Source organism: Puntigrus tetrazona, chromosome 5, assembly GCF_018831695.1.
Source record: "Puntigrus tetrazona isolate hp1 chromosome 5, ASM1883169v1, whole genome shotgun sequence".
Classification (NCBI taxonomy): Eukaryota; Metazoa; Chordata; class Actinopteri; order Cypriniformes; family Cyprinidae; genus Puntigrus; species Puntigrus tetrazona.
The window spans coordinates 11,636,666-11,654,161 of record NC_056703.1 but is presented as its reverse complement, the minus strand read 5'-3'; the positions used below and the strand labels follow the sequence as shown (position 1 = coordinate 11,654,161).

General features: G+C 37.2%; 2 protein-coding genes across 3 annotated transcripts; one reads left to right on the top strand and one right to left on the bottom strand.

Moving 5' to 3' along the window:
• Window positions 1–1,445: 1,445 nt before the first annotated feature.
• On the top strand, window positions 1,446–3,723 carry rpl36a (ribosomal protein L36A). The gene is made up of 5 exons (XM_043239473.1): window positions 1,446–1,586; window positions 1,986–2,091; window positions 2,177–2,244; window positions 3,126–3,248; window positions 3,642–3,723. Exons 1-5 carry the CDS (start codon window positions 1,584–1,586, stop codon window positions 3,660–3,662), a joined length of 321 nt encoding a protein of 106 aa, XP_043095408.1. The 5' UTR covers window positions 1,446–1,583; the 3' UTR covers window positions 3,663–3,723.
• A 119-nt stretch (window positions 3,724–3,842) lies between these two features.
• glra4b (glycine receptor, alpha 4b) lies at window positions 3,843–15,646 on the bottom strand. Of its 2 annotated transcripts, XM_043239472.1 has the most exons (10): window positions 15,456–15,646; window positions 14,028–14,155; window positions 10,803–10,870; window positions 9,480–9,703; window positions 9,315–9,397; window positions 9,072–9,209; window positions 8,295–8,509; window positions 7,976–8,134; window positions 5,711–5,815; window positions 3,843–4,796 (listed from the first exon to the last, which is right to left on the bottom strand). In XM_043239472.1, exons 1-10 carry the CDS (start codon window positions 15,524–15,526, stop codon window positions 4,509–4,511), a joined length of 1,479 nt encoding a protein of 492 aa, XP_043095407.1. In that variant the 5' UTR covers window positions 15,527–15,646; the 3' UTR covers window positions 3,843–4,508. The 2 variants fall into 2 exon arrangements, with proteins under 2 accessions (XP_043095407.1, XP_043095406.1); XM_043239471.1 differs by having other exon boundaries at window positions 9,072–9,397; window positions 15,456–15,633.
• Between the last annotated feature and the right edge of the window lie 1,850 nt (window positions 15,647–17,496).

Sequence of the window (17,496 nt, the reverse complement as noted above, 5' to 3'; positions counted from 1 at the left end):
TATCTCAACATGGGAACAGGAAAAGTACCAGTAAATAAATTGGAAAACAAAATATATGGCGTTGCATATTTGACAAAGTAACTTTTTCTTGTAAACTAAAATGCAATGCGTTATTTAACTAGGTACTTCAAAAAGTAATCTGATCACGCTAATTGCAGCGTTTTACTCCCACAACTGCTTACAAAAAAGGCTGATGGAACATTCCTGGTGTCCAAACACATCACCAATGTTGTGTCAAGGGTTAGTGAATCACCAAGGATCCTGGAACATATAAAACATATATTTATTTCAAACGCTTTAATATCACCATACGGATGTATTAGGACTGAATATATATTTTATGGGCTTGCAAATCAGACACATTTTGTTGGCCCTCTAACAGCAAAAAAACTCCGTTTACATACACAATGTTTGTTCTTTGTCTTTTCGAATTATTTCACTTTAATTAACCCCATTAATCTGCATGAAGGGAGCCAAAGGCGAACATGTACAATCAGGTGTTATTAATCAAAGCTCCACAGAGATGCAGCATGTGTGTGTGGATGGTTGAAAAGGCGTTTTTTCAAAGGGCATGTCAGTCTGAACCCGTGAATGAGCAGGCATGATTTCTAGTAACATCTAGAAGGCCAGGATAATGCGCAGAATGCACCTTGAAGTCACTGGGTCAGGCAGATGTTATTACAGCTCATCGGGAATGACCTAGTGAGTGTCGCCATGGTGATAGTGCCAGCCAGCAGCATGCTGCATGTGCCAGTCCTTATCAGCTTCTCAGACAGCCAGCAGGCACAGCAGCACAAACAATGTGGTTTCCTTTTCTGCTAGCCGCTTCTTCTTTATTCTTCATTATCCTCTGGCAAACAAAAATGTAAACAATCAATAACAAATGAGAAGCATGAGCTGAAAGAGAACAGTTTGAACATTTTTGGTTATTAATATATTATCATGTTTGTAGCATCGCTTCTGAATTCAGATATGTTTTTGAGTACACATATTCCTTTGAAACAAAGCCTACCACCGTATCTTTCTGCCCCGTTTCCAAAGAAAAAAATTTAAATTTGAAATGTCTTTCTATTTTATCATTGTGCTTTTGAGAACAGATTTCTTCAGTTAGCCATTTCAGCTTCAAAATTTAGCAAAGATTCTCTGTAAATATAAATATTTTAATATAATATAACTTATTTTTACAAACAATTGCATTGTAATTTAGAGGCCAACAGTTTAATACGAGTAGCAATTTCAGTCATTTTTATGACATTTTAATGATTTCTTTAAAAAATGCTAAATTAATCCTCTTGTCCCCTTTTCTGAGCAGATATCAAAAGCGAAATCGCGTTTTGTCACATTTCGAAAAAACATCGCGATGCTTGGTTATTATCGAGTGTTCTGTGATATTAAAATTGCGCATAAAACAAAACAAATACTAATTACTATTATTTGTATTCATATGTGTGCGCGGTATATCGACCGTTAGGTGGTAGCATCGTGCAACAGCAAACAGCGCGAGACCTCTCTCGTGCGACCCGGTACTAATGCGCTGAGTGACGTATGCACTTCCTCTTTGCTCCTGCGCCGCGAGGGCAACCATGGTGCGTAATATCGTCCTGTGAAGTTTCGTCCAAAATCTGTTTTAATCCTAAAGATGTGAAACACTTAGACGCAAACAATCTGTACGGTGTTAATGTATACATCTTTGGAACCACGTAAAATGTTGTATTTGGTAGTTTATGCGATGAGTTAGATGGTTATTCTCCTCTATTTGCCGATTTCCCGACTCGTAATGCAGATGTTTTAGTTGTAGTCGCCTATAAGTTGTATTTTAATAAAACTGTATTTTTTTTGGCTTCGTGTATTCAAAATGATAATGCACACTCTTTAAAATACGAACTGTTCTGTATATTTAGCGAAAATGCCGATTAGCTTGAGCGCTAACGCTAGGCAATATAATAATTTCTTTGCCGGTAACGTTATTCGTGTCTTATCTTTAGGTGAACGTACCGAAGACCCGCAGGACTTACTGCAAGAAATGCAAAAAGCACCAGCCACATAAAGTGACCCAGTACAAGAAGGGCAAGGACTCTCTGTACGCCCAGGGTAAGTTTTGAGAGCTGATTGAGAGATTAGCACTTTGCTCATTGTCTGTAGTCCAAACATGCATCTGTTTATTTGTTTCTTCTAGGAAAGAGGCGTTACGACAGAAAGCAGAGTGGTTATGGAGGACAGACAAAGCCTATTTTCCGGAAAAAGGTATGTTGGAGTCTTGCTGGTTGGTATCAGGAGTATGGGTGCAAAAGTTTGACACAAACCAGGAGTCTTTTGATATTGCTGCAAAGCAACGTTGTTGTATTTTTCAGTTAAGTTTCTATAATTCTAACACGATTTCATTTCCATGTAGTTTACATGTATTTTGAAATCTATAGTGTAGACAAGTGAAGCATGCAGGCCTGACGTTTTTAGTGTTAGTAGTGTATATGTAGTTTTTGGCACGGTTAAATGTCTTTGGTATTTTACTAAATATTGATGTATTGGATTTTGGATTCATATTGATCTTACAGGATTAGTTCACCTGTAAATGAAAATTATGGCAGAGTTTACTCACCCCAAGCCATCATAGGTATGACTTATTTCAGATTAACACAGTCAGGAAGGTTTTTTTTTTTTCTTGGCTTTTCCAAGCTTGGTAATGCTCGTAGATAGCGGCCATAATTTTGAAGCTCCGTTATTATATATGTATATATGTTGTGAAACTAACCTACACACCTTCGGGGGGTTACCACATGTCCTCCGAAGATTGATTGGTTTTTGTAACAAATATTCCTAGTTCTCATTATGTAAATTTCAGACTTTTCAGTCATTTGTTCTGCACGTCACATTTGTGGTGTAAACATCACAGCCGGTGACAGGAGGTGCGTTCAGGTTGCATGTGCAACAGTGATCGCTTCCATTTGTGATCAGATAAACAGCCTATTGTACATTTCAAGTGTACATGAGCCTTTGAACTTTCCACATTACCACCTAAGCATTTTAATTGAATCTGGATCTATATTGTATGTGGGGGAGCAAAGATTTTGCTATTATTTGATTGTATGGATGTTTGCATATTAATTTTGTCCCTCTTTGTGCCATAGGCTAAAACCACAAAGAAGATTGTGCTGAGGCTGGAGTGCGTGGAGCCCAACTGCCGCTCAAAGAGGATGCTGGCCATTAAGAGATGCAAACACTTTGAGTTAGGAGGAGACAAGAAGAGAAAGGTGAGGCATATATCTGCTGACCAGACTTGACATCTGCTATTTGTACTCGTAGTAAAACTTTGGATGCACAAGAGATTCAATATTTTTAATCATTGTTTTCAGGGTTTACGTTATGAAAAACCTGGAACAAGGCACTTACACAAATTCATTTGATATTTATGTAGTAAAAGATTTGTGGTTGATTTCATCAGCTAGAAACTAGCGGTCCTCATGAGGACAGTCTTTTTAAAAATGTACAATGCTGAATTTTTAAAAGGTTGTACAGTAAATTGAAAAATAATGGAAACTTGTTTTGAGGCAAAGGTATATTTTACTACATAACGCATCATAAATGTTTGGGCTGTTAAATAAGTATTTCTAAATGTCTAATTTTTGTTCTCATCTCTCTTACAGGGCCAGGTCATCCAGTTCTGAGCTGGGCCAAATGCTTCTGTTGTGGTTTACCATCACTGTCAATAAAAGTTGTATACAGTTATGCTCTTGCCCTTCATTTGTCAGTATCAAACTGTTTCCTATTTGAAGTTCCACACAAATGCACTGTGGGGGACCAAAATGGCAGCTTTGCTTCCATAAATACATACAGAAGTGTTGCTTTAGCAGCAGATCTGTTATGTGTCTTGTGCAGCTGTTGGGGTAAAGCAAATTATGTATTCCGCGGTGGAAGATAAATCTTTACTTAGACTTTTTACACAGTTTTGTGTGTAGTCAGGGACAGAACAAGGAGACACACCACATTAAAAAATGAATGCAAGAAACACTTAACTTGGCAGCTGTAGGAAAGGAAGTTGTCTAAAAAGGCATCCCCTGGTGTTTTTGTGCTAGAAAGTACACACATTACATTAGATCATCCTGAAAAGTGCATTTTTCGTTGGTTAAATATGAACAGTAGAGTTGAAGCAAAATTCATGATCCATGTAAATGTAGTTTTGAGATTTCAGTGCTCCCATATTTGTAGTTGCCTTTAAATGCATGACTAAGGAAAAAGCTGGCAAAAAATGTTTGTTTAGAACATTTATTTTTAATGGATCAAATGTGCTCAATGAGAAAGAAAAAGCATCTCAAAGGTCAGGAGTGATTCAGCCGTTGCATAAAACTAAAGGTTTAGACCTTTTCCAAAGTGGCCATAGACATGCATATAGACATTGCATCTTTCTTCAACTGCTTTGATTTCAAATATCCCTGATGTGGGACCTCATCCTCACTGGATTTAAACAGGCTCACAAAATGGGATACTGGGAAGTTCAGAAGTCTTAATAGGAGTCAGGGTTGCAGGGCAGGGTGAATATCCTCATTTCTAAGCACTTTGTATGTGATCCAATAGAAAACGTTGAAAACGAGGAAGCTGAGAGGGAAGACGGCTCGCGAGATGGTATCAATTCGCTTTGCTCGTTCCACGAAGCGCCGACGGATTTCAAACAGGATGTGGCCGGGCGGCAGGCCTGCAAACATGGCAGCAGCCTCAGAGAGAGGCCCGTCTCCAGATAGACAGCTGTCCATCCCGTATCCTGTGAAGTACATGTCCTGATTCTGTGAGGCCAACTGCTCTTCCTGAAAGAAAATGTCACCAGAATATATATGAAAGTATATGAGTATACACAATTGTTCAAAAGCTTTGGGCCACTAGGATTTTTTCTTTTAATGTTTTAACCATAAAACCATTTATTTATTTATCTTTAAAAAATGGAGTAATCAGCAATCCTGTGAAATATCATTACAATTTATTTTAAATAATATATATTTAAAATGTATTTTATACATGTGAAATGTTACACACTTTAAAAATCATTGTAATATGCTGATTTTCTAAACAAAGAAATATTTCTTATATACACACACACATACATGGGTCATAATCATAAACACAAAAAGTGCAATACTGCTAGTTTTTCTCAAAATCAAAAATTTTACATTTAAATTTATTGCAGTTATGTTTTGGTTTTTCTGAGCCAAAAAGAAATAACACATTTTACCCTGATTTTCCCTAATTTACCCACTAAAATGTCATTCAGAGTAACAATTTAGCCAGGCATATTTAAAACAAAAATCAATTCATGACGCATTAAAAGACGAACTACTGGACGTTGAACATGCTTCCTTATCCTTTTAGATATTTTACTGAACGGCAGTGCAACATTAATTCAACTAAATTTTGGCTTTTTTTCTCCAAAAGCCTTAAGAGTAGCCATTTAACCTACGACCAATTAATGATATTTATTATTTATGTAGAGTTCCATATGCCAAGATCACCAATTAGTTATGGATATTGTCTTTTTATGAAAATGGAGAGGGACGATAGTGATATGAAAGACATGAACGTAGCACAGTTGTGCCATTGTTGATGGCAACATATTTGTTGTAATTTAATGGTCATTATACAAAAACAATTGAATGACCAATCAGAATCAAGTGTTCTAAATGCCAGAGTGTTGATATGTAAATATTTAATTGGTGGGTGCATGTACCCGTGCACAGGCACTGCAGTGACGCTGTGTGCTTCTGCTCGGTGTACTCCCTGTGACGTTGTTGCTTTTGTTCTTCATCTCTGCTCCTCCAGCCTGACCAGATGCCTGAAGACAATACAAAGACACTTATTTAAAAACGGAGTCATCATTTATTTAAACAATAAAATATTCTCTTCCAGTGCACTCCTCAACAGACCTCCCTGGCTTCTCTGTAACTGTGCATGCAGATCTGAAACGGGGTCATAATGTACTTTAAAAATCTCTAGTGGGCATGCATGTTTCTACAATAATACCGTTCATTTGTGAAGACGTAACTCAAAGTTAAAGTCAGTGAGCAGATTGCACTCTGAACCATCACATATATCAGATGGAACATTAACAGGAACATTTAAACATTTAGGACATTTTAAACATTCAGCAATAACAGTTTTGAATGGGAATGTTATAAAAATGTTCTTACAACATATTTTTGTCAGCTGGGATTTAGTTTTAAACAATACATTGATTTACTAAGATGCATATATTTTCTACATAAAAATAAGTCTTTATTTGTTTAGTATTTTGGTCTAAATATGTTGTGTTAGTTTCTTTAGGTTTTCTTTGGCTTTGTTTTCCTTATTTTCTTTGCCTTTCTTTTTTTTTTCAGGTTCCTTATCCTCGGTGATATTTTCAATATTTGTGTATGTGTGTGTGGAATATCAACAGTGACAGCATATTTGTTCCTTAGGGAAAAGATGCTTTTTTTGAGTATGAGATCCAGTCAGTTAGGTGCGTTTGTGTGTTTGTGTTGAATCGCATTGTGTACAGGTCGCTGCTTTGGGTGACTTAGTGCACATGAGATCAGACAGCCGACTGCACCGTTCTGCCTGTGACCAAACAGCCAGTCAGATTGTGTGTGCGTGTGTTTGTGTGGGTGTGTGTGCTAACACCATTTGCATAATAGGGTGTATATGTTTTATATGTACATTGTGCCTAAAAGCTTGAGTGCAGTAGTGTGTAAGCATGTTTGCATGTCACATGCCTAACAGCATCCCTAAGGCAAATGAGGGGGCACAGCGCCACCAACTCACCCACTGGGTCACACACACACACACACACACACACACAGCCTGCCCTGCAGGGCGATAGAGGGGAGATGGAGGAGGAATAGAAAAGGACAGGATAGTGTAATATTTATTCTCTCTGCTTTTTGTGGCAGGACAGTGTCTGCTGTGTCCAAAAGAAAGCCACAATGTTCTCTCAACTAGCTGGTTAGGAGTAGAGTAACAAAGATAGGGAAATAACTGCACTTTCTGCTGACAAAAACTCCTGAGAGGAGTCTGGGAATAGTCTTCTATTCCAGGCAGACAAAGAGCATGTCTGGGTCATAATAGAGCTTAAAAATCCAACAACAAAACGCGAATTTATATGTCACATCAAAAAATGGAGCCTATTTTTAGGACCATTAGAAGTGCATTGTGAAATTGTCATGACAAGCACAACTACCCCCACCCTATTCTCATTAGCATAATGCATCTGGATGTTTTTCTTAAGGGTTTGTTTGTATTTTTTTAATGGAACACATATTAAAAAAGAAAATAAGATATTAATTTATCTCAAATAATGTATATACACTACAGAAAAGTTGGTGTTGGTAAGATTTTTTTTTAAGTATCATTTATTTGATTAAAAATACATGTTAATATTGTGAAATTTAAATCTAAAATTACTATTGTCACATTTGATATATTTTAAAAGTCATTTATTTGTGTGAGACTGTTTTTGTAAGACTGAAAGACATGATTTTTCACAAACCCTTTATCTTTGTGGAATTTATAATCTAACATTAATTTAGTTTATTTGCGCACCCAGATCAGTTGAACCCAACAACACTAGATCAACCAATGGACAGGGCCATCCGTCTTGCCAACCAATCATAGATTAAGCTTCAGAAAATCTGTTTGAATACAATTACTGAAATAATGCTTAATTTATCAGTTCAGCTAAGCATTTAGTATTCTGCTTTGCTGGGACATTTTCCAGTTTTAAAATCCTGCAGCTCCTCCACCATTCATGTTGTCCCACATTTTGTGTGTGGAAAGAACAGTATTACTCTGTGCAATATTCATGACATGGCTTTATGCCATTGCTGACCTTCCCTCCCTGCTCTGAAGGGGCCAGCAGGCTGCTCTCATGAAAGATCACAGGCACACAGTGATTGTAAAGTATCTTAAGGGCACTCAACACATGTGTGTACGACAGCGAGAGTTTCAGACTGACACTCACAGCTCTATAGCGTTGCTCTTCCCGCAGCTTTCTCCTCAGTCTGAAGAATTCTTTGTGTTGCCGAGAGACAAAGTTAACAGCCGCGTACTCCAGCAAAGCAGCAAAAACGAACAGCAAGCACACTGCCATCCAGATGTCAATGGCCTTCACATACGATACCTGCATGCATTCACACAGGGAATATTTGGGGTTTAAGAAAAATGTAGCATCTATCAAATGCTGTCTATTAACACTGAAATACATGCAGATATGGAACAATATCAGGGGGATTAAATAAGGACCGAAAGTGGATGATGGGATATATAAAGTTGATTCCTACCTTAGGCAGTGATGCTCTGGATCCAGAGCTCTGTGTTGTCATTGTGAGAACTGTAGTGATGCCCAGGCCAACACGGGCCGGGGCGGCATCCATGTTGATCCAGAAGGAGACCCACGACAAAATAACTGTTAGGAGGCTGGGAATGTACATCTGGATCAGGTAGTAACCCATCTGCCTCTCTAGATGAAATTTCACCTCTATACAGGTGAATTTACCTGGGTGAAACAGGCAATCATTTTAGAGAACACCAAGTAATGCATTTCATTTAAATTCACCAGCAGCAGAGGTGTAAAGAGTACTTTAAAACTGAACAACTCAAAATGAAAAAAAAAACAATATCCTTCTTAAAAGGTTTATTAAGTACAAAGGATAAATAAAATAATGTTAAGTGAAATTAAAGGAACTCACAATCACATAAAAGTAACCTTGTTGATAAGTCTGGTTAAGGTTAAAATGCACTATATATATTTGCCCTATGAGATTTCAGTGCCCTGTAATCGGTTATATCATATATTTTGTAGCAGAAATAAACTGCTGCAGAAAAGCTAGGTGCCATCATGCAAAATGCAATGAGTAACACACGTCACAAATGTTGTGGAGCAAAGAGTACAGATACTCGGTCAGATCTGTAATTAGATTAAATTACATCTGATTCTCTTTCACCTAATATATTTCTTATTTGAAGTACTGAGATATTAAATATTAAAAAATGCACTAAACTCAACACTGGTTGTAAAATCAATTCAAATTTCTAATGGTGGAATTGCATTAGCATACCAGTGTTATAGTGTTTTGTACAGTATCCGAGATCTTTCTCCTCTTTCAGGACAAACTGGGGCAGCATAAGGTCATCAGCTACTTGCACTGGGCCTTCATCCAACCACTGAAATATCAGATCATTCATAGTGTAGCCAACTAGAGAGAGAAGGCATATAAATGAGCAGCATATAATATAATATAATGAGCAGCATATAAAAGAAAAATGAGATAAATGTGAGATTATTTGATAGAGACTCTTACAGCTCTCTAACTGCATAGTACAGGTCTGTATGTCCATTGGAAAATTCTTCAGGTCCATAGGACACGACAGAATCAGAGTCAGTCTGAAAAAGAGAGAGATTTCGGAAGATTGTTCATGTAACGGTTTTGAATGATATAAGACATCTATAGTGAGTAATATCGCACCTGATGCTATACAGCACATTTCCATTCTGGAAAATCCTCAGCAGTTTGTTGTCCGTGGTGACCTCGTGAAAGTTGGCGCCTTTCTCATTGGCGAAGAACAAGTCTGGCTTCCAGATGGAGTCCAGCATGGATGGGTCCAGATCCAGGGAATCATCTGGATACTCTTTATAAGCCAGCCGTGGGTCATTCCACTGCTGCCGCAAGAAAACGTTCAGCCGATAATCCTGAGGAGTTACATCAGATCACATTCACAGCAGCTGAGGCAAAGACATTTGCTAAAACATGACAGATGTTTTAATATTATGAGAGATGTTAATGTATAACAGTTCTTTGCAGTCCACTATTTATTTACTTATGACAAATTAGTGGACTTAATTTGTGTAACTGCACTGGACATTTCCATATCACTCCACATGCCTATGTTAATTATGGTTGCCATATTGTGTCTAAAATGTCAGGTACTAACTTCTCAAAAAGTTACTCCAACCCAAAATGAAAATTTTGTCATTATTCAGTTACCCTCATGTCGTTCCAAACCTGTAAAAGCTTGATTTGTCTTCGGAACACAATTTAAGATATTTTGGATGAAAATGTTTCCACTGCGTCTAACACAGAACTTACATGTTATGTGTGTTCACAGGATGCTGTCCAAAATGGTGCTACGGTAATGGATCATTGAATAAAGTTGAACCGTATCTTGGATCATTGAATAAAGTTCTTTCTGTACAAAAAGTATTCTCTTAGCTTTATAACTTTATAGCTTATAAACTATGGTTAAACCACCAATGGCCAATGGTTCAGAAGACATCTTTCTGCTAACAGTTTGGCATTCATTGGAACAATCACAAACCTTGCAGTTTTCATCCAAAATATCTTATTTCCGAGGACAAATTTAGGTTTTACAGGTTGGGAATGACATGGGGTAAATTATTATTGGCAAAATTTTTATTTTGTGGTGGAGTAACCTTTTAATAATTTTAACAATCTGTCAACTGAGTCTGATAATTCTAGTCCAAATAAAGTCTGATTGTCATATCCAGGCTTGCTTTATTTTAACTTTGTTTTGAACAGTGTACTCTGGTACATTGTAGACTAAGCATATTCTGATGAGCTTTATATGTGTAGACATGCTTCCCATGTAAATATATGTGTCGTGTGTGTGTGTGTGTGTGTGTGTGTGTGTGTGGATTCTTCAAACTATAAACTAACGTAATGTTTAAATTTAATGGTCATTAATTTAATGCATACTGACAAATTCTCCTTAGGAGATGTGAGTATATGTATATATGGTGTGTGTGTGTGTGTGTGTGTGTGTGTGTATACCATGGTGGTTTCTGTGATGGAACCAAAGCTGTTGATAAAAATGTTGCAAGTAACATTTACTGGAGGACCTGAAAAAAAACACACAATATGAAACAAGCTTAAACTGATTTTCTCTTGTTACTCTTGCTGGTTTGCAGGTTTAGCAGGAATAAACAATCCACTAAAGACGTGACGTAACATACGTGACCCTGGTCATAAGTAGCACAGGTATATTTGTAGGAATAACCAACAACTCATTTTATGGGTCAAATTGATGCTGAAAATCATATTCCGTGACGATATTTTATAAATTTCCTACCTATTGGATAAAATATTCACACAGAATTAATCTTTAGTGTCTTAAATAGAAATAAATTCACAAGCAGCAAACAGAACCAGATAGTTTCCAAGCCAAAAAACTGAAGAGGTTGTCCAAGACTGTGAAATCAAATTACAAATGATAAAAATGTTCACAAACTTGGAGAACTAGACGACTGCAAAATGTCTGGGCTACACAGCTATTCACTGCTATCCATCCAATATGTGTAATTAGCTTTCATTTGCTTTGTAAATAATTTATTGCAGCATTTTATTTATTGATCTAACGTTCATGACATTAGTGATATATATAGCTTATCAGAGGGGACATTTCCCTCCACGCATGCTGACAGCCACATCTCTAAGATGTAGAACAGATATGAAATATACACGAGCTCAGAGACGCCTACGGAGAGAGAGCAAGAGATCATGAGTGAAATCGAGAGGAAGGAGGAAAGAAAAAGTATGAATAAAAAAAAGAGAAATTTCAGTTTTAAAAAACATAAGTGAGAGAATGAGAGGAAAAGACTTATTTAGGTCTGTGGGTTAACGTGCACTCGAGCGGACAGCGCAGCAAACTAAATGGCCCTGATGCCAGCGGAGAAACTGCCCCTCACAAATCCTCACAGAGGCTGTTGTGACACTTTTTACGGAGAGAAATCTAGCGTGAGCTGACAGCCGTATCCTGCATGTTTCTGAAATCATTCCCAACGTCCGGGGCTGAAATTCTGTCTCGTATTCTGTCTGTTTTCGTCTCTGAACGCCTGTGGGTTTTTCTTGTTGAATGGTGGGGACGGTAAAAAATAGACCTGAGAACCCATGGGGGGGGGGGGTCACATAGTTTAATGAGATCTTATGTTGCTCTGTGTTTTCGGGCCGCAGCACTTTTTCACACGCGTGGCTCGCAGAGAATGTAAATATATTCTTTGCTGACCGCATCACATTTTTGCAGAGTTCTTGCCAAAACAATCTATGTAAAAGAGATTAAGATGCTGCAACAGCAGTTTACCTACTTCTGTGTTGCTTTATATGATGTTGAAAAGATGTCATTGAAAGTAGAAAGTAACGGAAGAGAGTGAGAATGAGTGGAAGGCAGACTCCTAAAATCCAGGAGTCCCAGGCTCACTTGTGTGTGTGTGTGTGTGTGTCTGTCTGACACCAAGATTCAGCAGAAGGAATTCCAGGCTAACACGGTTTTGTGAAAATATAAAGTGATAGGAGATTTACTGGTGAGGTCAAAGCAATAGTTCTCCCAAAAATGAAATATCTGTTAGTGACATGTCCACTGGGTGAAAAGAAACCTGCTCAAATATAGTTGAGAGCTGCTGCTTTGAAAGACTGTCAATGAGTGTGGATGTCTTTAGTATGGTTTATGATTGTTTCTGTTATACAGTTATTAAAATCAATATACAGGCTAAATGCATGATTGCGTTTGGGAAAAATGCAAATTTGGTTTCCAAGTGACCAGTGTATACATCTAAAAAAAATAAAAATTGGGGTCAATAAAATTATTGTTTTGAAAGAAATTGGTACTTGTTTCAAGCAATGAAGCATCCATTCAACTGATCGAAAAAGGAATAAAATATTGAAAACTCAGCCTCTGCGTCTCCTTTTTTAACATATTATGTTAGATAAATAGTTCACACAGAACTGAACTTTAGTGCCTTGAATTAAAAGCAATACACAAGCACCAAAAAGCAACAGATGAGAAGAGGTTGTCCAAGCGTATCACAAAAATACACTCTAAAAATAAAGCTGCGTAAAGGTTCCTCACAGCGATGTTTCCACAAAGAACCATTCAGTCAAATGTTCTTTAAAGAACCTTCTTTTTCTTACCTTTTTTTATAATCTAAATAACCTTCTTTTGCCACAAAGAACCTTATGTGAAACAGAATGGTTCTTTATGGAACCATTTAGATAAAAAGGTTCTTCTATGGCATTGTGAAGCACCTTTATTTTTAAGAACGTAAAATGTTAATGCCTAATTCACTTAAAATGAACTACACAGCTGACTACAATATTTAGCCAATATGTTTAATTAGCATTCAGTTGCTTTGTAAATATTTGACTGTACCATATTGTTTACTGATTTAATGTTCATACCATTAGGGATATATATAGCTTATCAGATGGTGTCATGTCTTTGGATCCTTTGTTGTTGTTGTTGTTTTTGTCTTGTGCCATGTGCTCTGTGTTCCCTACCTTTGTTCGTGTTAATTGTTTCATTGTCTTCACCTGTGTCTTGTTCATTTAGTGATTTCCTTGTGTATTTAAGTCCTGTGTGTTTGTATTCAGTTTGTCCGATCGTCGAGGTTTATTCGTGTGGTTTATGTTCTGCCTGTCTGTCTGCCTGCCTGCCTGTATATTATTATTTTGTCCGTTTGAAGAAGATTAAAACCGTTTAAGTTTATTTATTCTCGTCAAGTGCTCCTTCACGCTAAACCACACCGTGACACATGGGCCATTAGGCAGCACAGCTGTTTTTAAGCTATTTATAATGTTTTGTAAATGTTTAATAACCAAATCAGCATATTGGAAGGATTTCTAAAAGACTGGGGGAATGGTTTTATCATTCTTTGCCATCACATAAATACATTTCATTTAAAAACATGTAGCAAAGTTATTTAAACATTGTCAAAAACATTCAAAAATCTTACTGACCCAAAACTTATGTAGCGTGATATAAACTGTATGTAGCGTGATATAAATTGATTGTTTTTGCCTCTTATTTGCATAAAGATGAGCATTTCACAGTTTTTGATGCACTCATCACTTGCTATACTCACATTTTTAACAGAAACCACATTTTCTTTAATAGAAATTGCTTCCATTGACCTCATTTGTGAGTCACTTTGTAAAACAGCATCTGCTACATGACTAAATGAAAACTTTAATTTACACTAGAGCAGATTGGAGTTGAAGTCAAACCTTTAAAGTTAGGCCTGATTCGAGCATCATATCCAGATGTTTTTCCCATTAATTTATCCAGAAAATCAGATGGTGACATGGGCTTCACCCTGCTGCTGGGCGATTTCAGCTCCTTACTAAACACACACCTGGGAAAGGTTAAAAAGATACACATCAGAACACTATATATACACCTTTTTCCAACAGATCATCACAGAGAGTCTCAGACAACTAATGAGTATGCATAAGTTTCAACTGAAATATTAAACTTTTCATTTATATTCTAGCTTTGATTCCACCGTTTAAATAGAAGAAATAACACTCTTTGCATGAATATCTTTCTTTTGGTCTTCAGAAACTTCAATTAAAATTTGGATTTTAAATGACTAGATTTACAATGCGGGCTTTTGGACTGTATATGTGTGTGGTTTATTAATAAGTATGCTCTCTATTAGCTTTTTCAGTTCATTTTAAAATTCACCGTGGCCAAAAGCCTTTATTATCATTCCATTATTGACTGAACACTTTGGTCCACCAAATTGAAATATTAATGGCAAAGGGATACAAAATACCTGAGTAGTCTACTTAAAACCTTTAATAAGGCTTTAAATGAGCACATCAGAACATCTGTCTCATGTTTTATTAAAACCCCTCTCCACCTGACACATTCTGTCCGTTTCTCTGCGTGGCTGCAGTAAAAGATAAGATAGCGGTGACATCTTTATTGCCCTAAACCTAATTGCAGGTTGTTGCAGGTGTTAATATTTTATTTAAAAAGAGTTAAGTAGAAGTCCAAGCAGAGAAAAGGACAGCACTTTCTCTCACACACTTTGAATCTTATTCCATATTTAGAGAAATTTTCTGGTCCAGTTCCTCTTCAATTTTCCTGTCTGTTTGTGAGCAGAACTGTGGCAAATCTGATTTGTGAAAGTATAAAGTCCGTCTCACACAGCGTATGGGGAATGGAAATAAGACACAGAATGACTGTATCCTCAGGTGATTCTTACAAGCCCTTATCGTCATTCTAAAGAAACAATAATAGTTCAATCTCATTATGTGAACTTCAATAAATCTGCAATTTCAGTAACAGTGAAAATGACTTCAGACAGAGCTGTCTCTATGTGTCAGCCTCATACTTCAGAGACCCAGATACATAAAGCCAACAAACACACACACACACACACACTCAGAAACATAAGAACGCTCTCCAGGATTAAAATAAACCTATCACCCATGAAGACTACTGAACTGAACACACAATCCAAATACAGATGACTGAGCACACAAAAGTGAACAAGTATTGAAATTCAAATATTAGGGAGGAAACAGGTCATTTTAACACCTGAAAACACTTCAAACTATGTTTGAATCTTCACAAACAGCTTCTACAAGTTTGCTAATAAATGGTGGTGCCAGTGAAGAATGATGGCACACCTGTGAAAAACTCACCTGATGACCCCTTCAAACATCCACCAAACCAGTAAGAGCTCCAGCAGGATCCTCCAGAACAGAGAAAACATCCTTCCACTCTTCAGCTGCTCTCTTTTCCTCCCTGGTGTCCTGTGGCTAAATCTCAGTAAGCAGATGTGTTTTGGAGGGGCAGGGCGCCCATTCCGATGCACTCTGGTCTCTCCTCCACTGCCATCTGACTGAGCACCGCATCCTGAGACGGGCACACTAAGAGACGTCAGTGTGTGTGTGAGTGTGTGTGTGTGTGTGTACAGGGGGTCTTCTGCTCTTTCTTTCTCTCTGGCCACATGCTAGCCTGAGGTGCAGTTCTAGCATGGAGAAGAGAGAAGGCAACAGGGCGTAAGATGCGTTTAAAGACTTTTATCAGAATAAACAACTGTGACACGACTCCACCTGAGGGGCTCCAGATCCACATCTCAAGACGCACTGCAGTAGAGGACAAACATCTATCCATCCACCTCCTCTGATATCTTGAGTATATTCAGTAGATGGCACAGAACAAATGCTTCCTGTCATTTAACAGCAAGAATTTTGGCTTAACGTTTAGTGGGGTTTTTTATGTACATTTTAGGTTCTTTGACTGATCGCTATGTCTTCTGAGTATGTACTTCTCATATTTTTAATTACCTTTGTGTCTTTTGCAGTTCTAATCAATAGTCCTGTAGTAAAAATATAAAAATACAAACATAATGTACACACTACTGTAAGGTCCACGAATTGGTGTCCAATGGTGGATGAAGGTTTCCTGCATGTCTGTTCCCTTCAGCGCGTAGAGATAGGTGCTACATTTGAGTTAAACTCCATCCTATTATTTAATCTCATTTTATTATGATCTCAAATTTAGGTTGAAATGCAAATTGGTTGTTTTTCTGTTTCTAATTAGCATTCTGATGTTGTGTTATTCTAGTTGACTCTTTATATGTTCATTCGGGCGCTCATGACAATAGCAAAGAAACAACATAATCCATAGAGTCAACAATTACAGAGTGAAACCGAAATTTAATTTCTCAGACCTGGGTAGTTTACACCTCAGTGGGAACAAAAGGTCATTTGCATGAAAGTTCCTGGGAGAGGGCACACCTATTGAAGTAAGCAACACATCTCTAAAGTTTATTTATGTAGAAATAAGACCATTGTATCAGTCGCACTGAGACATTTAGAATAATACCATGACTGTTCAGATGCATTGGCATTTTTATGCAGTCATTTTGAGCAGACTGAATAAAAGGAAGGTAGTTTCCTGCGCCTCCACACTGTGGGGTGTCTCAAAGATGTTTGTTTGTATTGTTTCTCAGGAGATCAAAGTATCTGAGGTTCTTTCATACACTGCCATTCAAATGTTTCCTCTTATGCCCACCAAAATGTTAAAATGTTACTTATTTTTGTGATTTCTTTCAGAGCTCATTCTAATAAGCTGGTGTTTGTACTATCAAGAATTATTAACAGTGCTAAAAAATATATATATATTATCTAGCAATATTAAGAACAAAATGATGTTATCAATGATGAAAACATTTTTTCAGGATTCTTTGATGAATAGAATGTTCATAAGTTTATATACATTATTTGCAACATTGTAAATGTTGCTCTCTTTATGTGTGTGTTATTGGGTCCAAACGTCCCCACAAGTACAGCAACACAAGTACAGTAGATTTCGACTTTGTCGGGGCAGTTTCGAATCCACATGAAAAAACAAGTTTAAAAATCCTACAGAATGAAGAGTTTTGAAAATCTAAAAATGCTTTAGGTGTAGTATTAGGATAAGAGGATAGAAAATACTGTTTGGACATCATAAAAACCATCAAATCTACGAAAGCGAAATCTATAGCATCTCTCTGTTTCCATCATTTCCCTCATCTTACTGCTTTACATGAACTGGCAGCTGTATAGGAGAAAGACACGGAATAAAGAAGAGAGAAAAATAAGACAAGAATATAGTTAGTGTGGGTGTAAGGAAAACAACTGAGAGAAAGAGAAATCCGACTGAGCTTTATGTGTGTGTTGAGTCACAGTGGATAAC

What these genes read in the sequence shown, in the direction of transcription:
- rpl36a (XM_043239473.1), top strand. An exon ending in AGCCTATTTTCCGGAAAAAG is followed by an intron (nt 2,245 to 3,125) that starts GTATGTTGGAGT and finishes TTTGTGCCATAG; the next exon opens with GCTAAAACCACAAAGAAGAT. An exon ending in GAGGAGACAAGAAGAGAAAG is followed by an intron (nt 3,249 to 3,641) that starts GTGAGGCATATA and finishes TCTCTCTTACAG; the next exon opens with GGCCAGGTCATCCAGTTCTG.
- glra4b (XM_043239471.1), bottom strand. Translation starts at nt 15,526, where the DNA reads ATGTTTTCTCTGTTCTGGAGGATCCTGCTGGAGCTCTTACTGGTTTGG. An exon ending in ATGTTTGAAGGGGTCATCAG is followed by an intron (nt 14,156 to 15,455) that starts GTGAGTTTTTCA and finishes AACCTTTCCCAG; the next exon opens with GTGTGTGTTTAGTAAGGAGC. An exon ending in CCATCACAGAAACCACCATG is followed by an intron (nt 9,704 to 10,802) that starts GTATACACACAC and finishes GTAACTCCTCAG; the next exon opens with GATTATCGGCTGAACGTTTT.